The sequence below is a fragment of the Sceloporus occidentalis genome, unplaced genomic scaffold, assembly GCF_023333645.1.
Source record: "Sceloporus occidentalis isolate IW3139 unplaced genomic scaffold, rSceOcc1.0.p SCAF_5, whole genome shotgun sequence".
Lineage (NCBI taxonomy): Eukaryota > Metazoa > Chordata > Lepidosauria > Squamata > Phrynosomatidae > Sceloporus > Sceloporus occidentalis.
In genome coordinates, this window is record NW_028316985.1 from 102,620,556 (window position 1) to 102,646,869 (window position 26,314).

The 26,314-nt window shown below is 40.0% G+C and overlaps 1 protein-coding gene across 9 annotated transcripts in view; it reads left to right on the forward strand.

Moving 5' to 3' along the window:
• Positions 1-25,503, forward strand: part of LOC149312597 (protein shisa-like-1) — a 114,814-nt gene extending 89,311 nt beyond the window's left edge. For 3 of the 9 annotated variants that reach the window (XM_089524942.1, XM_089524949.1, XM_089524947.1), the window contains 2 exons: positions 4,163-4,340; positions 4,669-5,773. In XM_089524942.1, the coding sequence (XP_089381068.1) occupies positions 4,163-4,208 (46 nt within the window). In that variant the 3' untranslated portion in view covers positions 4,209-4,340; positions 4,669-5,773. Of the gene's footprint in view, positions 1-4,162; positions 4,509-4,668; positions 5,774-20,023 lie in introns of those variants that run through there. The other 6 variants (XM_089524950.1, XM_089524951.1, XM_089524945.1 and 3 more) reach the window with 5 other exon arrangements.
• The last annotated feature ends 811 nt before the right edge of the window (positions 25,504-26,314 follow it).

Below are 26,314 nucleotides of genomic sequence, written 5' to 3' on the forward strand. Positions count from 1 at the left end.
AGCTTGTTTTCTGCTGCTCCAGAGAACAGGACCCAGACAATCGATGCAAGCTACAGGAAAAGAGATTCCATCTGAACATTAGGAGGAACTTCCTGGCCATAAGGGCTGTTCAAAAGTGGAACACACTTCCTCATAGAGTGGTGGAGTCTCCTTCCTTAGAGGTCTTTAAACAGAGGCTGGATGGCTATCTGTCAGGTATGCTTTGATTGAGAGTTCCTGCATGGCAGGGGGTTGGACTGGATGGCCCTTGTGGTCTCTTCCAGCTCTATGATTCTATGATTCTATGGCCAGCTTTCCTTCAACCCTCACCTCCCAATGCACATACTTGCCTTTCATTATTTCAGCACTCACCTCATGAATGAGGCCTTCTCCATATTATGATTAGTTGTTGGAAGGAGAAAGAGCAAATCTGTTCTGTGATGTAACTTACTGACTAGTGCCTCTGACAAATTAACAGTGGTCCACAACTTCCAGTTAGATAAGAAACCGATGAGCTGTTTCAGGATAAAATAATATCTTACATGCATGCTGCTCTTACTTACGTCAAACAGTCCCTTGCATCTCTTTCCAACCAAATCCTTGGATTTTCCCAGATGAAAGCATCTTTGAACCTCTTTTCACCTATATGCATCAATGTCTTCTTAACTGCTGTAAACTGGTGGTCTCATCCATGGATACCTTTGATAATTTGATGAAAGCTATAAATCCCTTCCCAGAATAAAAAAAACATAATCATATACAACAAAGAATTCAATTTCTTTTGTTGGATTATGTGAAATTTATTTCATATAGGCTAGTCTGGAACAAAAACATTTACAATAAACAGTGTTACAACAACAAAAAGATATTTTAAAATTCTCCATTACAGGAAAAATTCATAGTAAGAGAAAGGAAACTACAATTTTTGTAGCCAGTTCACAGTCTCCCTGAAACCCATCCATGGACATCCCAGAGTCCATCGATCCCAGATTAAGAGTCCCTGTTGTAATGACAGGAGAGCATGCGTTTGTAATATAAATCATCATTCTCTCAATGTGCATTTTATGTACGTGTTACAATTTAATTGAAACAAAATCGACATGAGGCCTCATTTATATAAACAGCTTTCATTTTATATGCTGCAAAAATGCAATAGTGCCTTGAAAGAACAGGACAAGTCTCCCTTTTGAAAAAAACACAAAAGCAAGATGAGAAAGCAAAGGTTTTGGAATTGTTTGGACTTTTTGGTTCTAGCAGGCACCTTAGTTATTTGTTTGCTGCAAAGATGTCTATGTATAGTCAAAATATTATTATAGCCAGCGGAGTCTGGGATCTATCATACATTCTTGGCTACTCTGTACCAGACTTGGAGTTTTATAAAGGAAGAGGCAAGAATAATTACGTTCAGCAACCGTAACATTGACTTTGATGCTGCAGCACACTTCTAACAGCAAGTAGATTCTCTCACTAATTACAGAATTTCTTTCTCTTTAGTCTGGAAACCATCTGATTGCTGTGTGATCTGAATCAAGATTCTGTTAGATATGCATCCGCAACATAAACAAAACGGCACCACACTTGGCACCAGTCTTTTAGAATAAGAGGCCTCTGAATAAAAAAAAGGCATCTCCTTTTGTCCTACTCCAGTCATCAGCAAGATCATAAGTTCACCCAGTCCCAACAGCTGTTAAAGCTTGAGGGAAACTAATTTATTGAAGACAGTTAAGCCAGAATTTTGAACCTGCCAGTTTTAGATAATAAGCCAAATAAAGGCTCTGTGGATGAGATTTTTGACTGAAAAGCATTCTTTCTAGAGGGCCTTGTTTGTTTTGCATCTGTTTTCCCCAAGAGTTTCAGGACAAAGCAAATGCTGACAGAACAAATTAGTAGCTGCAAATGGGAGCATGTAGCTGCTAGATGCTGTGGCCATGTGGCTGAGGACGAAACTTGATAAAGGTGGATGTGCATGCAGGGTATAACCTGATGCAGTCAAGACCTTTTGGTCCAGTGGAAAAACCAGCATCTTTGATCAGGACCCCAGGGTTTGCAGGGACCTTTTTTCTGTATTTCTCTCCCTGTTGCCCATGACCCCAGCATAAATGCAATGATGAGTTCAATGAAACTTACATACATGTTGACTTACCAAGTTCATACTGATTCACTGGGAATAACCACTGGATTGGCTTCCCTTTCCCCCAGTACACAGACAGGAGGAATGTAAAGAGCATTTTTTGTGGGTTTTCTGGGCTATGTGGCCATGTTTATTCCTGACGTTTCGCTGGTATCTGTGGCTGGCATCTTCAGAGAATGCAAAACTCACAAAAAACTATGGATGCCTGCCATGAAAGCCTTTGCCTTCACAATGTAAAGATTGTTTCCCCTTCCTTCCCCATCAGTGAGAATGTTTGAAAACCAGGCTCATTCTGGTTTTCACTGGCACAATCCCAGCTTTCATTAGGATTTTCCTCAGCCTGATATCAGTGAATAGGGAAGGGAAGTTTGTGTAGGCAAGTGAATGTTAATTTGTGCTGCTTTAATCTTTCATTTTTACACTTTTAAATCTTCTTTTCCTGATACACCACTCGTATATACAGTACAGTGGGCCCTCTGTATCAGCTGATTTGGTATCCATGGATTTCAGCATATGCAGACTTGAATTAAGAAACATTTAATTTTTTTTTAATCTGCAATTGATGGCAGCCAGGCTAAGAAGAAGTCTCAGGAAAGGGAAGGAGGCTGGGGCAGGAAGACCCAGGCATCAGGAACACCATCTTCCTGCTTCTGCTGTGATTTGGCTCCCAAGGGGCAGCTGGCTTGCTCCCAGGAAACAGGAAGGATGTAGCCATGGTGCTTGGGGCTCCCCTGTCCCTCTTGATTCAGGAGATTATCTCATTAGTTTTGCTGCTGGGATAGACCCAGGATGTAACTTTCTTAAAGCAGATCTTATTGTATTCAACCATCGCTGGGCAGTATGCAGCCTGTATGCAACCCGGGCTTCTCTCGCAGCTTTTCAGGAACAGGATTTTCCCATTCTTGAAAAAATGCGGAACAAGCCCAGAGAAACCTGGGTTGCATACAGGCTGCATACTGCCCAGCAATAAGTAAATGAGATAAAATTCGCCTTAAGAAAGTTACATCCCGGGTCTAGCCCAGCAGTGAAGCTAATACAATAATCTCCTTCTTCAGTCATGCATGTTGTTTGCTTGGCAGCCATAATTTCAGAGGATGACTTTCATACAATAAACTGTCACAGATCTGACACTGCCGGTGTAAATGTCAACACATGTGTTGGATAATGAAGAAATGTTAGCCAGTCTTTAGTTGTATTCAAGAAGGTTTTCAGGACTACAAAGACTTCAGCACAGTTGCATTTGAAAACTTCAGTACTGTTCAAAGTGGTAAAGACATTACCACTTTCTTTCATCTCCTTTTCTTTTATCTTTTAATGCCAGATTAGAATGGAAAGGCAATAACTATCAATATGTTAGATGAATTTGTTAGAGGTTTATAGTGAAGATGAAATGATACCAATAATCTAGTTTAATGGTTTTTAAATCAAACAAAAAAGGAATGTAAAATTTTAAATTCAAATAAGAGAAGCGGAAAACAGAAGAGACCTTTTTGATCATTGGGCATCCTAATTTTTCTCCTTTCTAACTGGTTTCTTGTCCATCATCACTAAAATTAAGTTTCAGATCGGTAGATGCTAAGTTCTGAAGAAAAGGACGCCACACCACACTACAGCATTCTTTTGTCTTTGGTCAAATAATATGACCACAGGATCTTATTGCAATACAGTTTAGGCATAAAGCAATTGATAGTATCAAAAGTATCCAACTTGGTAGCTTTTCTATACTGTTCCACTGTCTTACAGCTTGGCCATTCATCTGTGTTTTACTCATTCCAACAAATTCCAAAAGAGAGAAATATCTGCCTTTTCCAACAGGAAATAGTCAGCTGTACTGTATATGAGCCAAACCAAATACTTCTCCATTCCATTCCAGAGGTTATTTATTCCTTTTCCTCAGTAACCTAGAACCCAAAATAGGATCCATGTAACCCCTTGGTTCCCCCAAAGCTTGTCATAGGGGCCAGAATGGGACACTACGCTGCAGCTCCTGCAGTAGCACAGAACATGGGGGTACTTCATTGGGCCTGTTCTTTTCCTATGCTTTTTTCATAGTGGAAGACCACATCTGAAACCTGAGTTCATTGGAGTTGAACTGTGAATGTTGGGAGTTGAAAATCAGAGTTTGGAATTTTATTGTTTGTTTGGACTAGAACTTGAAGAATGAATCCCTTAGGCCACATGGCCAGTGGTCATACTGCTAGCTGAGGATTCTGGGAGTCGTGTCAAAATGGTAGGTTTTTCCCCCCTATCCATGTAAAACAAACAATATCAGTTTCATTTTTTTGCTAGGGGTGATGGCACTGTAGTTCCATGCCCATCCTAGATGAAAGAAATCACATTCTGGATACCTAGCTTTGTGTGTGTGTGTGTGTGTGTGTGTGTGTGTGTGTGTGTGTGTGTATATATATATATATATATATATATATGATTCTCATTTCAGATTGTGTCAATCATGTATAATTATGACCACTTAGATTAAGGTGTTCATAAAATTATAATTTCGCAAAATTATCCCATTATTAACCTTAGGCTAATTGCTTCTGTGATTATTATTACAGTTCCTCTACAATGAAGTTTAATTTTATTTTTTTAACTTTTGAGTTTGTTGTGTTCCTTTGCATTGATGACATTACCGGAAGCATTCTGGATGACTGAATAATGATGATATTTGTGGAGAAAAAAGCAAGACAACTGGATCAAATTTCCTCGTTTTATGAAAGAGAGTTAGGGGAGTTGAAACCTGATTTGCACTAGATGACTAATGCCAAATGTCAGAACAGTCACTGCAAAAAGAACAAAACAATGCAACATTTTGCATATTCTGTCTATATCCAAGAGCAATACGTTTTGAAATCGACAAGCCTATTGTGATTCAGCATTTATTTTGTGAGGCTGCTGAATGAAGCATTGAACATGGACATGTGGGTGCTTTGTGCTTAAATTGTGCCTCTTTGGTGAATTTCTTGATGAGATTTTAAACAAGCCAGTTTTGTGGTCCCAGATACCTATCTGTGAAATAGGATTGTTAATGCCATGTTTCACATGTCTTGTAAAAGATGTATGTAACATTTTGGATACCAAAAGCACTATAAAATTGGCTATAATTCAATTCGCATTATGAATTCTTTGTCAAAATCAGTGGTATTCATGAGTGTATAACTGTGTGCCCATTGCTTGGTAAGGTCATAGCCTTTTGTTATGGTCTGAGTCCTAGCCTCTACAGTTTATGTGGACACACACACACACACACACAACCCTAGTGTGATGAAGAGCTTCAGTATTCCTTGACTGAAACCATGCTGTTCCTACTACCATCACAAAGATAGAACTTCATCCAAACAAACATATTGCCTTCACTCCAAAACATGCCAACCTCAGCCCATACTTTCCATTACTCTGATAAACAGTTGCTAACAACATAAGTCTAATCCTGCATCTCTCAAGAAAGTCCTATTTATTCCCATTGCTGTTTGCCTTTAGATGGGCAGTTAAGAACATTTATTTCTATGTTTAAAAACAACCACAACAACCACTACATTTGATATAAATGTGGACTATTGCTAACTTTTGAAAGTATTTCAACTTGTTTGGTTGTGAATTTTGTTCCACTTGATGCTGCATATGTTATTGTATATATATTTTTGTTGTTGTAAGCTTAAGTTCCTGATGGAAAAGCAGGGTTTACATTCTCATAATAAATAAATAAAATACATTAATGATTACCCATATGACATTTCATTTATCAGGGTGTGCCCTTTTTCTTGCCATGATCTAATGCATGGACATGAAATTAGTGGGACTGACGCTTTCTCCTTCCCAAATTTCCCCTGCGGTGGTAGCATTTCAGAAGTAGCAAAGGTGAGCCCTGCTTATCGGGATCCATCTGCATATTATGCGAAGGAATGCCAGTGAAATCTGCCAGCAAGCCAGTCAGCACCAGTTTTTCTTTGTTCCAATGGGGTAACATCTTTGTGATGTTGGACTGCCTTGTCTCAGTGGGATCTGTGACCTGGTGGGAAGGATCCACTGCCTTTGAAATTTGCAAAAATATCTGTGTATATGCCTGTGGGAAATATTGCATTATTTTTGAATGTGTTGATGATGAAAGAAATGCAAATGAAAGAGAAGGGAGGAGGGAGTATTTTTGCATATACAGATGCATGTAAGTGAGTTCACTGTAGAATGGTGCCCAGAAGAAAAAGTGTGGATCATTTTGCATATTATTTTCCCTCCAAACTCTTCTAGCATCCGAAAAGAGTTCTTTGCAGATGAGAGCACCTGATCTGATGAAATACATGCAAAATTAATCATGTTTGATTACATCACTACTTATGAGCTCTTTTGGAGAATTATTGGGAGGGGCAGAGCTGGGCTTTTCCTAAGCATCACCCAGAATTTAGAATTTTTTTAGCCCATGAGAGTTCTTCCATCATATCTTGGGCTGGTTTGAAACAAAGAAATGATACCACAACTCTAGTTCCACATGCAGAAGTAAAGTGGCCCAGCAGGTGATGTTTATTTCAATGCTAGTGATGGGATAGGTCCTTTCAGAGCACTTGAGACAGAAGACTAATTCAAAGAGTGTCATCCAAAACACACTGAAGAAATAATCCAGTCTGAGACCACTTTCACTGACAATAAGGGCTGTTTGACTATGGAACACACTTCCTAGGAGAGTGGTGGAGTCTCCTTCCTTGGAGATCTTTAAACAGAGGCTGGATGGCCATCTGTTGGGGATGCTTTCACTGAGAGTTCCTGCATGGCAAGAGGTTAGCCTGAATGGCCCTTCTGGTCTCTTCCAACTCTTAAGATTCTATGATTCTGTGATTTCTTGCTGGCTAAGCACAAAACTATTAATAGTATTTGGAGGAGGGAAATGATAACATTGCACAGAGGGGTGGGAAAATGGTTTAAACCTTATTTCTAATGTCCAAATGCACATTTCTGGGTGATCTTAAAAGTGCCTGTTCTAAAGAATGAGAGGAGGGGGAAGAGTAGAATCCTAATCTTAAAATACAAATACACATTTAGTGTCTTGTATGTATCCTGATCCATAGATCTATCTACCATAACCTGTTCTGATGCACTTGAATCTCTGATGTTTCATTGCAACAACAAATCTAGGAGCTGTTTAAAAGCTCTTGTCTTGTCTTGTTTTGTTTTGTTTTAGTTGTTTGCATTTGATAATAAATCTGGACACTGGCCCAGCAATCTTTTTCTGAGCCATGTGTAACAACTGCATTTCAAAAGGGAGACATTAGTCATTCTGTGCTTGGCTCTCAAAAGCTCTTCAAAGCAGTCTGGATTGGTTAATATCAGTTTCACTTTGCATTTGAAAAGGTGATGCAGAAGCTGAGGACTGGTCTTAATTAAAATGTATAAATGCAAATGAAACTGGCAGTAGGTCAGATTGCTTTCTCAAAAGCTGTCAGAGAGTGGTTGCCATTGATTCCTCAGGATATCAGATGATTGTTTTCCCATTTCTTGTCCTGTGAATTCATCTTAAGTTCTGGAGAAGATTTGGATGGATGGTACCATGTAAACTAATAACAATAAATAGTGCCAATAAGAAAAAAAATGTTTTCATCTTAGGTTTTTATTTTATTTTATTTTAAAAAGTGATCATTCCTGCAAGCAGTGGCAGCAAGATTCAACAGTCTTCGCCCCAGTAAATAGATAAGTATGAAGAGCAGATATGCAGGCATAAAAACTTAGGACTGGTGGTGTGACTGAGCCAGGATTTGTAAGATCACAACCCTGGACATGAGCAGAGACTTACCACACCACCCATCTCACAATGCTCACTTCCCAGTTCCCTCTGTGTTTAGTTGCAATATTAGCAGGAGGTGAAATGGATGTTCCAAGCAACAGTATAGAGTAGTGAACTGCCCCTGTTGTAATCCAAATTCCTGTCTTATATGGGGAACAACAATTAGCTTTATAAACTACCTAGTTAAGAAAGCTGCATCAAATGCCTTTTTAAAAGTATTCAAACACAGATGTGTGCATTTGTGACCTGTCTTTAGGGTGAGGACTGTGATGGTAAGGATCTGCACATCATAAATGATCACATCATTACTTAGGGCACATGTTAGAGAACATTTTAGAGGTGATGGTGGGACCTTGCCATATTGCTGCTACAGAGTTAGGGACATGTTTAATGTGAGAAAGGTTGGAGGAACATGGCTTCTGAATAAAGGGTAAAGCCATGGGTTGCCTCTTAGGTTATGTTTTTAATTATAGTGGCAATCAGCAATATATCTTGGGATGAAATCATACCAAGTAGAAGATAAACTAAGGGTGCTTTAACATAGAGAGCTTCTCTATCTTAGAACTGAAAAGCATTGTATTCATATTGCCCCCGCAACCATTGCAACAGATTTTCATAAAAAGATGGAAGAAACTAAAGGAAGACCCAAGCAGGCTGAAGATTACAGACTGTGTTATGTAGACCTCTTGTAAATGTCCATTAATAATTAGTGCAGTTACACAGTTAATGCATAAGTGTGTATTTGTCTGTGTGTTTATGTGGTGTGTCAGTGAAACTTGTGACTTTGTATCTTTATGTGTATTGCCAGTCCACGTTTCCCTAAAAGAAATGTTAAAAGCTAAGGCAAATATTCCTAAGGTTTCGTTTTTTACACAGATCACAATTTTGGCTGGATAAAATATTTTTCCTGAAATAGATTTATGATCATGCTATAACCCTTTTTGCCATCTCAGTGTTATTCTCCACCTCTACCTTCACCCAACTCCAGTGTAGTCTATTGTGTTCAATGTCAGAGATTAAGGCCCTTTCACACTAAACTGAGAGTACTTCCACTTTAAAATTGCCATGGTCCCATCAAGGAATCCTGGGATTTGGAGTTTAGGGTGGGATATTTTGAATTCTCATCTACAGATGTCTAGTCCCTCATCCAACTACAAACCTCAGAATTTCATAGGATGTAGCCATGACAGTTAAAGTGGACACATAATGCTATATTTATGTAGTGTGGAAGTGCCCCAGATAATGGAGAAGATGGTTTTGCAGCCTGGCACAGTAACTGCCTCTGGAAATCAGGGGGGGAAATCATGCCTAATCAAATGTAGCTATGCCACTACAAACTATTGGCAGTGAGGGAAATTCTAAATGAAAAGTCTTTCCCCCCTAAGCATTGCAAAAATTATTGCACAACCAGAAAGCCTTTTTAGAAATCACAACTGAAGATTGGTGACCTCTTTTGGCTTGACCTTAGTGAAAATGATGTGACGCAGACAGAAGCAATAAACCATAGTCAACAGCTTTTATACCTACTGTTTACATTTCAGGTATGTATATCAAGTGGAGTGAACTGGAGGACAAGGGGCAGCCAGGCAGTGGGTGGATTGTGTATGTTTAATTTCACAAACGCTATTTCTTTTGAAGTTTGTGTGATTTGTGACTCACAAGGATATTCTACCATGGAAAGACAGATATCTCATAAAATGCAAGAAATGTAAACATTATAGAATTTTATTCCCAGCCTTGTTTTTAAGAAATGTCATGTGGCTGAACTTTCCAGCCCCGGTTCCTAAAAGCACATGTAAGCAAAAGTCTTGCTTTCAAAACTGAAACTTGGTCCTGTTGACTTGCTTAGCCGTATTTGCTTAAACTTGTGTTTGTGCTGGAACATTGGAAACTTGAGAACTGTGGGTTTTATTACTGTTTATATTTATTTCTGTGGATATTTACAAGGAGCCCAAAATGACCATTTCAAAATGGTAGTGAGGTTAGCCATACAAGAAATTCTTACCCGGTTATAACTTAACTCCTTGTGAGGGGAAGTTTTTAACTTTGAAAGCTACAAACATTAGTTTATCTGTGTGGTGCATGAGTCAGCTGTACGATAGAGAAAGATCTGGAAAATTGGTAGTCTTAATCCTGATGGGTACAAATAACATGTTAACATTATTATTATTTTTGCACAACTGTATGCCAAGAAATCACCATTATACAAAAACATGACCAAATATGATTTGTGTTCAAACTTGCTGCCCAGCTTAAGCATCAGAAAGATTTAGAAGACATTATCTGCACTTGATTGCTTTTTCTACTCATTGGCAAGGTCTGCAGCAAAAGGAATGCATCCCACACATCACATCCCCACTAAAGCTGGCTGTGGATACTGAGAATGATAAACATATGACTGAGGAAGATGGGCTTGTTACAAGGTATTCCTTTTTAGTTTGAAAAGCATTGGATAAATTGTGCCCCCTCCCCGCAAGCCATTTCTTGGTGACTGGAATCCAGAGCCATGTTGCTTTTGAGCATGAAGATTCATATATGCATCACAAGTTACAGATACTGGTATGCACATCCTACATCAACTTGTCTAACAACCCCCTCCTTTTTTTTTTAATTCCATGGCCACCACTGCATCTTTCAAGAATGTGTTACAGAAATTAAATCTTGGTTCTGTGAAGTAGTTCCTGTTGTCTGTGCTGGTTTTATATTGCCATACAATGTCACTGGACAATCTCAAACACTAAAATGATGAGAGAGAAGAAAGTTCTCTCTATCCTCTATCTCCGCACCATACATAATTGTATAAACCATTGTCAGGACAGGCATACCCATTATGGAAATGGTATTTTATAATTAAACAAGACAAAAAATGCATACTTGTGCAACTCTTAAGACATTCAGAGTCTCTCTCACCAAACTGTCCCATAGCAAAACTCGCAAATGTCCAAATTGAAGGGATTGCTGTTTTGTTACTTAATTAAGATAAGATGAAACACACTGCATTTCCCAATAACTTCTTTCTTTGGTTAGCATTTAAACTTGAATTTGAAACAAAAATAGTATCACTTAAGGAATGCACTAGCCAAGAGTCCCTCTGCCCTCAACTTTTAAAACACCAGAACTTTAAAACACCAGAAATGTATGCAAAACTGCATGCTGTCTTAAAGCCTTCCCTGCTTTTCCCACCGATTATGTTCCAATTTAATAGGTTGCTCAGTGTGAATTGTAAATTTAGTGCAGAACATCTCCCAAAAATGCTAGAAGAGCTTTTGCAAAAGCATACTTTGAAAGTTTGTAAAGTATCATTAATAATTCAGAAACAGTGAATAATTTTGATGAGAATTTATGTTCATTTCATACCATCCAGATTTAACAACTCTTATGGTAGAAAACTGTTTTAGTGAACTAATGCCACCCTGTTGTTGACATCAAGAGCTGAAATCCTGTCAGGCCAGGCCCAAATGATCACTGAAGTGGGGAATCTTTGGAGGCTGTATTAGTTTCAGCTGAAGAGTCATGGTTTTGTATATTTTTCCATAAAGAAAAAAAACCTTCCCTATTTAAAACTAGTCAACAGGGTTAAGAACACCAGCAGCTTGTGGTCCAAGCAAGGGGGCACCTTGCCTTGCCATTTAGGGCTGTGGCCCTAAGCCTAGACCAGTGATGGTAAATCTTTTAGAGACAGAGTATCCAAACTGCAACCCAAAACACATTTATTTATCGCAAAGTGGCACATCCCTCTGGTTTTCTAGTAACAAACTCTGGTGAATTCTGTGCTGGGAAGATGGTGCATGTGCCCACAGAGAGGGCTCTGAGTGCCACCTCTGACACGCGTGCCATAGGTTCGCCACCACTAACATAGACCATGGGCAGTCCAGGTAAAGAGTTCTAGTTGAGCCTTCTCTCTGACATTTTCATCTTCAGTGTGGAGTTAGACTTGTGGTTTCAATCAAAAGAAGCATAGACTAAGAGCAAATGTGTACAACCTCTGTGAAAACTTGACATAGTGACATTTGATACTTTTTTATGGACCTGCAACAATTTGGTGACTGAACCACAAGTTGCCTCTTCCCAGTGCCATTTGCAGTCAGAAGGCCAAAAATATATGCAATCACTTCATCTTTTCGATTTACACTTTAATTACAAATGGTGGCCAGAGTTCTAGATGTGCTACCTAGTCATATAACTACCTTAGCTGCATAGTTAAATAGCATCTTCTACCATACCCACCACTTCCTAACTTACTGGGCAGCCACTACTGTGAGCAATGGGAGTCTATTCTCCTGTCAACAGAAGATCGAATGCAGAAGGATCACATTTCTGCCTCCAGTGATCTCCAATGTGACAGTCAGAAACAGGATACAGTACTTATTGTGATTCATCCTTGCAACAGAGATCACTGGCAAGAGTGTGGTGGAAATGTCAGTCTGCTGCATCCCAATCAAGAGGAGAACAGACTACCATCACTGGCAGTGGCTGCTGCCCAGTTAGTTGGGATTAGAGTACTTTTACCATCTCTACATTTCCTACACTACATAGGGATTGTAAATACAGATCAGTTATGAATGTGTACATAACTCTAGGTCGTGAATCCAGACTCAGTTATTTTTCAACCCAGCCAGGATTGTATAGGAAAATTCAGAATTTGGTTGTGTGTATGGGTTCTCTAGAACCTCCATCAAGTTTTCCAGAACCTACATTTGTTTAATAGATTGGTCCTAGCCCTCATTGTTTACTGAGATCTTATTTTAAAAAATCAGTTTGTCACCTACTAAATGCTCTGAAACAATCTGGCATGCACATTTGTTCATTGGGATAAATTGTAGCCAGAAGAGAACAGTGGCCCACTGCAACCCTCTTGTTAACAGATTATTGCACCCAACTATCCTTGACAGGAGAGACATGTGTTTAACCATCAATGATGGATCTTGCTGCATTCCCCCATTCTTGAAAAGCTGTGGGATAAGCTTGAAAATTGGATTTTCCCGTTCTTGAAAAGCCATGTTATAAGCTTGAAAGCTGGTGGTTGCATATGGGCTACCTACAGCCCAGCTAAAGGGGAATGCAGTAAGATCTGCCATTGATGGTTAAACATGCATCTATCCCATTGTGAATAGTCGCATGTAATCATCTCCAATGTCTCACTCGTATGTGAAGCTGCAGGCTTTTATGGCCAGCATCCATAGCTTTTTGTGGGTTTTTCAGGCTATATGGTCATGTTCTATAAGAGTTTATTCCTGATGTTTCACCAGCATCTGTGGCTGGCATCTTCAGAGAAAGATGCCAGCCACAGATGCTGGTGAAACATCAGGAATAAACTCTTATAGAACATGGCCACATAGCCCGAAAAACCCACAAAAAACTCTCACTGGTTTCTCTCTCTTTCTGATGGAACAGTTCAAATAATTAATTTCACTCAGATACATTGCTAGAAAACTAAACAGCATCTACATGCAACTACTTGGGAAAGTCCTCCAACAGTTTGTGCTTGGTGTTGTTAACGTGATGATGACCTTCAGCTTTACTAGCAAATCCAATGGGACTGCACAAAATTCTTGAAGAGTCATATAGAAGCAGTTTGGGAGTGAATAAAAGTGTCATACCAAAGAAAACAGGGCATGAAAGAGGTGCTGTGGGAAGGAAAACAAGGTGATCTGTGTATATGGGTTGCACTCACCTTGAATTTCACCATTTGTGGTTTCTTTTGGATTTGACACTGGCTGTAAAAGTACAAGTGATCCTTGCATCAGCCAAGAATGCCTTTTAGCAGCTTAGGCCTGGAATGCCAAGTGCTCAGTTGTGCCTGTACTACTTGCTTCAAGAATGAGTAGTGTGTTCTACATGGGGCTACCTTTCAAAACCATGTGAAAACCTCAGATGCAGAATGTGACTACATGTTTGCTTGTTGAAGGCAAATGGTCATATTGCTCCAATTCATGTCAGAAACTGTAAAAGCAAAGGTAGCCAGGTTGGTTCATGAGAACTAAACCAAACTGCACAGGTGGGCAATATTTTTAACTAAGTCAATTAAAATTTCAGCAAAATGTGTAAGCTTTTGACCTGTCCTGACGTCTTCATGAGGTTTGATGGTATAAAAAATTAGAAGGGTGTAGACGAAGCTGAGAAATGTATATATTTGGCCAAATGTGGTCTTGAAGTCTGCAACTAAACTGAGCCCTTTGGTAGAGGTTTTAGACTGCATAACTTAGTGGTATGTGTGGTATCAAATTACACATGTGTTTTCAAAAACGGAGACTTCTATATCCCGGTAAACATTGCTAGCTGTAATCAGATGTTTCAACCCATTTGATAATAGTACCTTGCCATCCATATTATACAAGAAGCAGGCTTTAACACAGAAGAATAAGGAGAGAAAACAGGAGGAAGGGATATCAACAGTTTAAGGTATGCAGATGAGACATTACTACTAGCAGAAAACATCACAGACTGAGGAAGATCAAGGAAGAAAGTGCAAAGGCAGGCTTATTGCTGAACATAAAGAAAACAAGTATAATGCCTATGGAGACATTACACAAATTCAACCTAGAAACAGAAATAGTAAAAGAGTTCTCATACCTGGGATCAAACATTGATAGGAATGGGGACTGCAGTCGAGAAATCATAAGAAAACTAAGAAAGGGGAAGGCAGCTATGAAAGAACTAGAAAAGTTCCTAAAATGTAATGATGTACAACTGAGCACAAACGTTAAAATCACACAAGCCACTGTATTCCCTGTTACCATTATGGATGCAAAAGCTAGACAGTTAAGAAAGCTGATAGGAAGAAAATCCATTCATTCAAAATGTGGTGCTGGAGAAAAGTGCTGAGGATACCATGGACAGCCAAGAAGTCAAACAAATGGGTGCTAGAACAGATTAAGCCAGAAATCTCTCTGGAAGCCAAGATGACTATACTAATGCTGCCGTATTTTGGCCACTTCAAGAGAAGTTTTCATTGGAAAACACAATGATACTAGGAAAGATGGAAGGAAGCAGAAAGAGACAAAGGCCACATGTTAGATGGGTGGACTATAAAAGAGGTCATGAGTATGAATTTGCGGGAACTGAGCAGAGCAGTGGAGGACAGGGAGTCTTGGAGATGTCTCATCTACATGATTGCCATGGGTCAAGATCAACTCAAGAGTGCATAATAATAACAACAACAAACCTTGCCCTCCATCACCATAAAGATGTTTCAAATGTTAAAAAGAACTTCCTGAATTGAATTTAATTCTGAATGAATTATTAATAGATGATGAATGAAAAATGTTAAACTCTGGGAATATTCAAAGAAGAGCTTTCCACTTGGTTCATTTTGGATCCTGGACATAGTAAATACCTTGGTTAACTGCCCATGTATGATTTTGCTTATTTGGTTAATAAATTTTTTTAAGCACATCAGTGCCCACTTTTCCAAGGAGCTGAACTATGTTTGATCATCAGTATCCAAAGAAAGACATTTCAGTAGGATTTGTTTCATTTAGCCCACATTAGATATTGTTAATTGATTTAATTTAAAAGGTTCCCATAAATCATTATGTTTTTACAGTGGAATACCTCTTCTGTCAACACAATGTTAAACTCATTGGCAGTCTGAGCTGTCCAGGGAATTTATAAAGCGGCTCTTCTTTCCAAACGGTAATGAATTTAGACAAGTGATAAGCTTCCTGGATTTACTGATGTCCCTACTCTTCGTTTCCTATTTCATCTCCCTTCAGTCTTGCTACACTTGTATATTTTTCATCTATGGAATAGACTTTCATATTCAGCTTTTGTGCTTCTGCTAAAGGGGGAAAAAGTTTTACCCCCTCACTTACACTCCAGATTTTTCTTACATTAGGAAATAATGTCAACTAATGAAGATTTGAAACTATCAGCACAGAATCTCTACACGTAGCAACTGGGAAATAAAATGGCTGATGGAATTCATTGCAGCGCAATCTAGATGATATCCATTCAACATAATATTGAGCAGTATTTTAACTGTCAGTGAAGAGGCACTACAGTCAGTTTAGTCAGGTTCACTTACAACTTCAACTTGATGCCTAGAAGCAGACCAAAACAAGACAAATCAAACATTGCATCAGTTTCCGGGCCCAGTACAAGGTGTTGGTTATCACCTTTAAAGCCCTAAATGGCTTGGGTCCAACCTACATCCAAGACCGCTTCCTCCCATATAATCCACCCCGTGTACTCTGGTGTTCTGGGAGGAATCTGTTGCAACCTATAAAAACTAGGTTGGCTGCTATCGGACAGAGGACCTTTTTGGCAACCGCTCTCAGATTATGGAATGACCTGCCAGAGGAGATCCATCACATTACCACCTTAAACAGTTTTTTTAAAAGCTGTTAAGATGGATCTCTTCTGGCAGACTTTTCCCGACTAAATCCCGGTCACCAATATAAGGCCCACTTGTTATACCCTACTTGGCTACAGTTATTGTTTGTCTGTCTATTATTTTAAGCTATTTTATGTGCTATGTTTTAGTTGCAAATTGTTTAATTGTATTTTAAGGAGGGTGGGATTTTGGGATGTGGAATGTATGTTTTAATTGCTGTAAGCTGCCTCGGTTGTGTCAGACAGAGGTGCGGGATTACATATGCTGCTGCTTCCTCCTCCATGTCATCTCCACTCTTCTTTCTCTTACCTTCCTCTTACCATTTGGAATTCATTACCATCCCAGGATCAATCAACAGAATCTCTCCCTTCATGTTGAATTACCACTTGCATCAGCTTTTGAGCGACTTCCTCCAATTTATTTGTTTATTTAGTTCTTTCTTTCTCTTTGTCATCACCCTCTTTTTAGAAATGTACCTTTTTTAAAAAAGCATAGTATGATCCCGAGAAAACCTGTTTGGACTCATGGTGTCCCTTTTACCTTGGAAAACACTTGAAGGAGTTCCTACTCAACGAATGCTGATATTATCCCCCAAGTGTGTAACAAATGAATTGTTCAGTTATGTTTGGGGACATGCTGTGTTGCTGTGCTGGTGTTAGAAACTGCAGAAATGTCATTCAGTTGCCATGAACTTATAATTTAGTCACCTTACAGCTTCTACTAATAATGCAGTTTCCCCCCATTTTCCAGTGGAATTCTCTCTCTAGGCAAGCATGAACGCTACCACTCCACTTAGTTTAAAGCAATGATTAAAAATGTATTTGTTCATTTTCTGCAGCTTGGGGGATGCACTTTAGTGGAACTTTCATGCTGAGATCTTGTTCATTGTGTTACATTGAGATTTTGGTTTTGTACCTTATTGTTTAAATTATTATATATTACATGTATTTCATTATGTTTTGACTCACCCTGGGTTGGGAGGGAGGGAAATATATAAATAAAACAAATAATATTTTACACTCCTTTTTTTTACAGCTGTTGTGATGGTCTTCCATTGGTTTGGTAACATTCTCATGTTTCTCTAGAACAAAATTTATGTCTTGCTATGTCACTTAAAATGGCAGAGGGGACGCCAAATTATTGAATATTCTTCCATTCAAAAAGGGAAAAACCTTTATCCACATTTTAAAATAACCCAACTAACTTGTTTGAAGAAGCTAGGCCAGATCCCATCTCGCCAACATGCTATTTTTCCAAGTGAAGGAAATGTATTTATTTTTTGAAAACCACATGGATCATGTGAGGCTGCACCTGCAGTTTGATATGCCACAAGATTAGATTGAGATTTTACCACTTCTAGACAATAGAGTGAATTCATCCATGAAGGTCCTCAGAAGGTCCTCTTTGTAAAAAAACGAGGCTGGACTTCAAACAGATTCAAATAGATTGGATCACTTCTTAGTTTTTTGGATAAACTCAACTGTATGTCAGGTGTGTTGAATAGATTGTTGCTGTTGTTGTTGTGTGCCTTCAAGTTATTACTGGCTTATGCAAAGCTGAGAGAGTGTGACTTACCCAAAGTCACCCAGTGGGCTTAAATGGTTAAACCAGGATTTGAACCCTGATATGCAGAGTCTTAGTCCAACGTCCAAACCACTACAGCACACTGGCCCAACCATAGATAGAGCAGTGTTAAATAAGCCTGGGAAAATTAAACCAATGACTTGCTTGGTTGAATCCTTAAAACTGGCCAGCTGTCATCGGACTCACATTATCTTTTGCCCAATCCTTTAGTGCAAATTTGCACAACTTATGGCCCATCAAGCCAAGCAGTTCATCATTCATGTGCTGTAGGCAGCCAGATGTTTGATCACTCTGTTTTGCAATGTAGCATCAGCCAAAAAAACCAACAACTATTAACAGCCCCCCTGTGAACTAGTGGTGAATTGCATTTGATTTGATGGACCACATATTATATAGGTCCAATTTCATCTTTTGCTTTAAGAATCTATTGTCAGAGGGCAGAATTCACCTTCAGCTGGATGCACAAAAAGAACCATGGAGCTATCGATGATTGGTGCTGAAAGTTGGCCACTGCGACTTAGCTTAGAAAGTTGGCTGCTTCTACAGCAAATGCTTTGCTGCTCTACCTTATAACTTTGTAAGACTTTAATTTCTTGACATACTAAATGTACTAATAGCAACAGCAAGTACATTTCTATACTACTTATCAGTGAACTAGCACTCTCTAAGTGGTTTACAAAGTGTAAGCTAATTGCCCCCAACAAGCTTTTAGTGACCTACAGAAAGGTGCAAGGCTGAATAGGCCTTGGAGCCCCTGGGACTGAACTCACAACCTTGTGGCTGCAATACAGACATTTAACCACTCATTTGTGTGCTGTATTCTGTTTTAAACATATTTGCTTTATGTGCTTTTTTTGTGATCTACAATAAATAGTTCACTTTAGTTTACAATAGAAATATGCTGTGCTTGAAGTATTATTGCTGACTCTACTATATCCATGGTACCTTGTATCTGGTGAAGCTAATGATCATGTTTAGATTTTGGGGGGTGTGATTGGGATCACTTGTGAAATGTGAGGAGGTGACTAAAAATCCCAAGCTTAAATCTGTTTTGAACACCTGAATCCCCTGTATAGAATCCTCTATATTTATAGACACTTACAGATAGTACAATAATTTTGGTCTAAAATTGTTTGAATTTTTTTTAAATGGCAAGTGGCATAAAATGTTCTGAAACAAAAATCATTCAATACTATCCACTGAACTCTATGAGACTTGTTCCCAAGGAACATGGATAGTTGTATAACTGCAGAACATGGAATACTTCTTTTTCCTCCTCTATGATTTGCATCATCCTATCACACTGATAATATTCCATATACTTCATCAAGATGATAATACGAATAGATGTTATCAAACCAGCATGAAGAATCAGGTTCCAGTGCCACTAGTTCAGGCCTAAACACCATCAAGCTGAACAGAGTCCACAAGCCATTTACTGGTTAGCTGACACCCATTTGTATGGTTTTGAGTAGACAAATGTCACATCAAGATCTTTGTGAGCTACATTTATTTGCAGTCAAAATTACAATATGTACAAATATATAGATAGAACAGTCCAGAGGGAAGGAAGAAGTAAAAAATTAACTTTATTGCATTGTGAATGTCAATACATAGAAAGATGCACAATAGATGTAGTGACACTCACTTAACAATGGGGACTGGCAACTTGTTGAGCAGTTACAATGTCATAAGTTAGCCTTAAAACCTTGTACCTGTTTCATATTCACGTTTATGATCATGGCACCATTGCCATGACCTCAAATGCCCCTAAGACCCACCTTAAAAGTCAGGCAGCTGTACCAGGCAAACAAATTCTGTGGTACTGAAGGATGACGCATCCAGCCAGCAAGCTGGAGTGCAATGAGTTGCAACAGGACTCTGCTTCTGTTCATTACACTGACAAGAGGGGTCTGGATACATCATCCTTCAGCCTCCCACTTGCCAACAGCTGCCTAGCTTTAAAGGAGAGTTTTAGGGGGTCAGATTTGGAGATGGTGTGTAGCTACAACATTATAACTCCCAGTCAAGATCCTAGTCAGGAATTGTAGCCCAGAATTTAATTTTGTTAATGTATCTGTTAAAGAGGCAAATAGAAAGCAATTTCCCATCATTTAGGAAAAAATGTTGGAAAAATCATTCAGATTTATTTATGTTTTTAGCATGCAGGTTACAAATAATTATAGAAAATAATACAATAATAATTCTTTTATTTATTTTCTAGAAAAACATTTTGATGTGCCTCAAGATGGGAGAGGTAAGATTACAGTGCGAGAAGAGCAGCTTTGTCCAACAAGGAGGAGAAATTACTGAACTGAAAAAAACCCTCAGAGGACATGGCAATTCATCTAGCTGTTTGGAGAGAACCGTCACGGTGGCACTCGATGACATGAAGAAATAGTGGTGAGGAGACAGTATGCAAGCAATATCTTGAGAGAAGGAACAGTTTTCATGAAAAAGGACAAATGTATTTGAGGGAATGCTTACAGCAATGAAAACCATGTTGTTCCAGTTGGAATCCAAGCGGAGAGTGGACACATACTATAATGTGAACCTTTGGTAGTTATAGTTTATTTGCCTCCCTCATCTATTAAATTGCCATTTGAGCCTACTCTTACATGTCAAAATAATAAATGCAAGTTTTTTCCAAAGTTCTCTAGTGAATACTGTTACAATAAGGTAGATAGAGATCCGCATTGTTTCAATTTTTTTTCTTACACAAGAGAGCCCTCTTTTGGAACCCAGGAAGGGAGAACAGCTCTCATTTTAGATCATGTGATCTTCCCATTTTTATCCATGACACATGGCAAGCTTTGGTTTCATGTTCCTGAGCACACTGCAGCAGCTTCTCTTGCCTGCGCTGATGGGGAATTTGAGGGAGGGTACCTCTTTCATTGTGACCCGCAACTGGAAAAAAATAAAAATAAAAACACCTGTAATAATATAAAGCAATAAAATAGATGTCCTCCATTAAACAAGGCCATAGTTCAGTTTTGTTATTGTGAGGTACCACTTGCCCATACACTGGCCTTAAAAATTACCTGCCCCTCAGGAACTTGATGACATCCTTAAAACGCAGGTTGGCACTGATTCTCTTACTGAGGATTATGGCAATAGTTGGGTATTGTGCACTCTGAAAAAAGACAGAGGGAATATAAAGGGAATATAATTTGAGGATTTGAAGTGTGTTCTTACAAAATTTTAGTTAGGCACCTGACATGTAAAACAAAGAATACAACCCTGCAAGATAACAAATCAGTATTGAAAAGGCACATTGCATTTGTTCAGTTATTCTTAGGTCTTCTCTAGAAAAGTATTTCCATCAAGGAAGGCATTTGACTTTGGGATTTTTATGCTGAAAAAACATGGGTTGTTTGATCGTAGGGATATAATAGATTATGGAAGTGGGTGTGGACCTGTGAGAGTATGTGCATGCATACACAAACATCCAACCCTGTGTGTTTATTTCTTGTACCACACTGGTTGGTGCAGATTGGGTTGTATAAAGAACTGTCTGATGCTAAATCAGAATAGTGGTCCCTCCAACCTTTAATTGGAGATCAGATTTAATAGCCAAAGATTTAGCTATTTATTTCCAGTCAGTTTGAAATTTATCACCTCTGCATTGCTAGCCATGTCCATCTGCCCTTTCTCTCCTATTGCTTGGACCTTGGGGAACAGGCCCAGTGCAGAACAAAAGGGGGTGGGAAGGGAGCAGAACTGGATTATTACCCATTTTACAGCACACTGGAATGCCGTCAACGCCACAGGAAGTCCCTGTTCCATTCCCCATCCATGCCAGAGAGGCTGATTTTCAGGAACTGTTCAGAATAGTTTCTGAAAATCGGCCTCTGCGGGACGGATGGGGAACAGAACAGGAACTTCCGGCACCGTTGGTGTTCCAGTGTGTGGTAAAATGGGTAATAACCCCATTCCCCTCCCTTCCCGCCCCCTTTCATTCCACACCGGGCCTGTTCTCCAGGGCCCATGGGATGAGGTCGTACATTTCCCTTAGGATGCTTTCACCAGATTTCTCTTCCTGTGGACCAAGCTCCCTCACTGTCCTTAGAGCACTTAGAAACTAGGCCCACTCCTCCTCCTCCTCCTCCTCCTCCTCCTCCTCCTCCTCCTCCTCTTTTTTATTGTTGTCTTTCTGTTATTCAGACAGCTCAGCCACTTTCTGCCAAAGGCTTTGCTGTCACATACCCTTTACTATAGAAACTGGGAGCATGTGATCCTTGTGTTGTCAGACTGCAACTCTCATCTTCCACTGTTGGCCATGCTGGCTAGGGCTTGCTAGGGCTGATGGGCATAACAGTCTAACAACATTTGGTCCACTACATGTTCCTTGTCCCTGATTTCCTGCATCGTTATATTGCTGCCCAGAGTTCAACCTGTCACCTTATGTGTGCTGTGCACATTGCCAATTGCTGAGCCAGAATCCTATCCTAGGATTACATGGGCCTGTTCCAAATTAGACAAGGACACATAGGAAAGGGAAGAGTTTATCTCTCCTCTTCGCAGGGCATAATCTAAAGAGGTAATGGGTGATTCAAAGAGAATGGTGCAAAACCAGATGAGAACAGTTTTACTTTTGCACCATTCTTTTTTAATCGCCCTATATATAACCCTGCAGGGGATTATGGCCAACACGCAATTAATGACTAATGGGGTTATGCCTGCATATGTACTTTTCTGGACCATGCAGAAGGGGCCACCTCATTCTGCAAGGCCCACTCATCTCAGCACCATCTGCCCAGATATAAACCAGGACAGCATGTGGCTAATTGTGTTCTGGCTACTCTTGATCACTGACTGAGAAAGGAGCAGCCGTACATTGGAGGCAGTCAGTGCTTCTTTCCTTTTTCAAGAGCAGTCAGAACTAGCCCAGGGGCATCCATGCAACCAGTCAGTGCCCAGGGAGATCAAGCTGCACCCAGCAGGTTCCAGAAATTGTTTTGTGCTGTGGAAAGCAGACAGCCTTTGCCACCTCCCATGAGGAAGATTCTACCACTGCAATGTAGGCCTGAAACACACAGGCAACATGATGGGCTTCAGGCCATGTTGGGGGCATGTTGTTTACATTACGCATGCCCCGAACATGGCCTGACACCATGCCATCACAGAAAAACCAAGCCAAGAAGGAGCAGATAGAATAGCAATAGCAGGTATATTTCTATACTACTTATCAGTGCACTTAAGCACTCCCTAAGCAGTTTACAAAGTGTAAGCTAATTGTCCCTGACAATCTGAGTACTCATTTTAGCAACTTTGGAAGGATGCAAGCCTGAGTCGAACTTGAGCCCCGAGCTGGTATTGAACTCACAACCTTATGGTTTGTGAGTGAGTGGCTTCAGTATAGGCATTTAACCACTGCGCCACCAGAATCTGCTCCTTCTGGCAGCCCAGTTCATGACTGTGGTGTTGGCAGGAGCCCTGATCGGGACTGGGCAAGTGAGGTTGCTGCGGCGTGAACAGTGCCAGAGCAGCACAAGGCTTCTCCATCCAGGCCATCTGTTTTGGGTCCTAGAGTCTCAGCACATATTTCCTACAGCATTCCTAGAGACACCATCTCTCTTGTGCTCTATTCTTCTACCAGCTCTGACATGAACAGGGCTCCCTCATACTCCACTAGGACCAGGATTTTGCAAATCCTTAGAATAGCCTTTGTTTTATTTACACAGCAGTGGATGTAGCATTTGAATTAACAGAGTCGACAGGTTTTCAAGTCATTAGTTTGTTTCAGCCTTTGAGCTTCCTGCTTTCTAGAAAAGATGTTCTCAATACTGTAGCAGCCTCATCTGATGCACTTTAATCAAAGGTGGCAGGAGCAGAGAAAGCACGCTACCAAAAAGGCATCCATACTAAGTCCTGGACATGCAAGCAATGTTTAGGCAAAAGCATATTCTGTAGGTAGACCCTATGGCCTGATTTGTCCTGCTACTCCTCTTGCCAGGAGCATAAAGATGAAATACCTCTGCTTTTGGTCTGACCACTAAAGCAGCAAAGCTACTTCTTCCATTTACTTCTCATTCAATCAGAAACCCCCACTGTCTGAGATAATCAAGTGTAGAAGACAATAGACCTCTGTAGCTTCAGTAGCTGGCTAGAAAAGGACATTTTGGCAAATGCAGTTTGTCATGCAGAGCTGAAGAAAGCTGCATTTCATGAAAGCCTCTTCTGCATGCCTATTACAAGGTGCAGGCATCTTGCATTCCTTTGCGCTAGTTACTCGCCAGTTGATATGCAGACATTTCTGCAGTTCCCTCTCCTAAGTCTTGAACCTTCTCACTCATTTCTTTATAACTACAGTATACACTTGGCCTTGAAACTATATATGGACCAGTCATATCCACTGTATTAATGTAGCAGAACTGCAGACATTCTACAGAGTAGGGCAGGCCAAATATTGCTTGCTATCTATGCCTTGTGCCAGATGCATTCCCCTGATGAGTGACACCAGTTCTTTCAAGATGAGAAATCATACATGGTTAATGGGTTACACATTCTGCTGGCATAGCCAGAATTAATGGATATACAATAAACTGTGTCAAGTAATGCTTCTTCAGTCGGATTCAAAGTAATACATGTTATATTTTAGAATTAATTTAACTGTTCCCTAGCATCTTCCTCAAACTCACAGGGCTGAGCAAAGGAGGAAATAGGGTCAGCAGGAAAAAACTCCAGTCCAATTACAGTTGCAGGCAACTGGTCACCCATAAGCATGGGGAACTTTGGATTGCAGATACACATCCTCATTCACATCAATAGCCAGTTCATTAGGGCTCCAATGAACCTCACAGTTCAGAGGCACTAAAGACCCCTTGTCTGAACAGGGTGTAACAGAATTAATTTGGTTAAATAATATATTTTCTCTACTATTCAGCCCAAGAAAGTCCCATTCATCCTTTGATTTGGCTCAGTATTAAAACCGAATAACCAACACTTCCCTCCCCAGGCAACCAAATGCCACCACAAATTTCTGAACAGATGTCTTCTGAGAGAGACCTAAATCAAATTGTTATTCTACTCTATCCACTAGAGTAGACCCATTGAACCAGTAGGAGCTTTGTAGGCCAGCACTTCACATAGCGTATGCTGATTGGGACTAAGAATGTGATTTAGGCAACACTTTAAAGCCCGGGCCACACAATTTCCCACACCGGGATCTTTATTTCTGTGGGAAATTTCCAAAACCCCTCTCCCCTGCCACATTGTGTAGCAGTGACATACATGGATTAGGACTCTTGCCACATTGCTGACAATTGCTAATGGCTGTGAACATATATTGGGGAGAGGGGTAGGTAGGAAGGTCGACAGTGGGTTGTGTGGTTCTCTAACTGTTGTTGGGTTCAGTGGCATCACTAGGACTGCAGGGGATGCAGTCTGCACCAGGTGACACCCCAAAAGAGGGGTGACACCTAGTCAGACACTCCCAGCTTGCCACAGAGGCAGAGGGTCCTCATAAGGAGACCTCCACTGGTGCAAAAGGGAGCTGAGTGCGCCCTATTGGCCACCACCCTCCTACCAACAGCCTCCCACTTGTACCGGATTACAGCATGGGTGGGGATGCCACTGGTTGGTCTGCAATTCCCAGTAGTCCTATCCAGCACAGGCAATGTTGCAGAATACTGCCATCTGCAGTTAAATACCATGCGGAAGGGGAAATTCAGAGACATAGGCCTGATACAGACAGGCCAAAATAAAGCTGCTTCGAGTCTTTTTGGAGGTATGCTGTTTAAATGATACATGTGTCCTAAGAGTCCAGAAACTGCACCAAAGCCATGCTCCAATCCTAAGGAACGGAGTGCAGCTTTGGTGCAGCTTCCAGACTCTTAAGATGCATGCATCATTGAAACACCATACCTCCAAAGTGACTTGAAGCAGCTTTACTTTGGCCTGTCTGTATAGGGCCACCGCCATCTTAGTCTGGAATATCAGTATGCACCTTTGTGACTAACTGTGTGAAAGAAGTCACATCATAAGCTTTCATGGACTTGGTCTGTTTCCTCAGATGCATGGAGATCCAACAGGAAACAGACCAAGTTGACAAAATATTATACTACAATTTCTTTCACACAGTTAGTCTCAAAGGTGTTACAAGATCCCTTCATGTACCATAAGGAGGATTTCACAACTCCTACTTTGGAAATGTAGGAAAAGTTTGCTGATTCTTATAACCTAGAGGAGTGGCTAAAAAGGCTTGAATGGCTAGAGCATTGACATAGACCCAAACCCATCACTAGGAAAATCAGAGTAAATTAGTAAAGTCAGTATATTCCTTCAGATGACATAGTTTGTTCAGAACTGGGATTGCCTGGGTGCATATTTTATTTTCTTTTTTAGTCTGAGTACATATACATCTAAAAATAAAGCTTAATTGAATGGCAGAAACAGAAGGATTGATCAGGCAATATTATGTTTTATCTTAAGCAACATTTTCAACAAATATTATTTTACCCAATATATATATATATATACTGAAACATGTTATTTTTCTGTACATATTCATTTG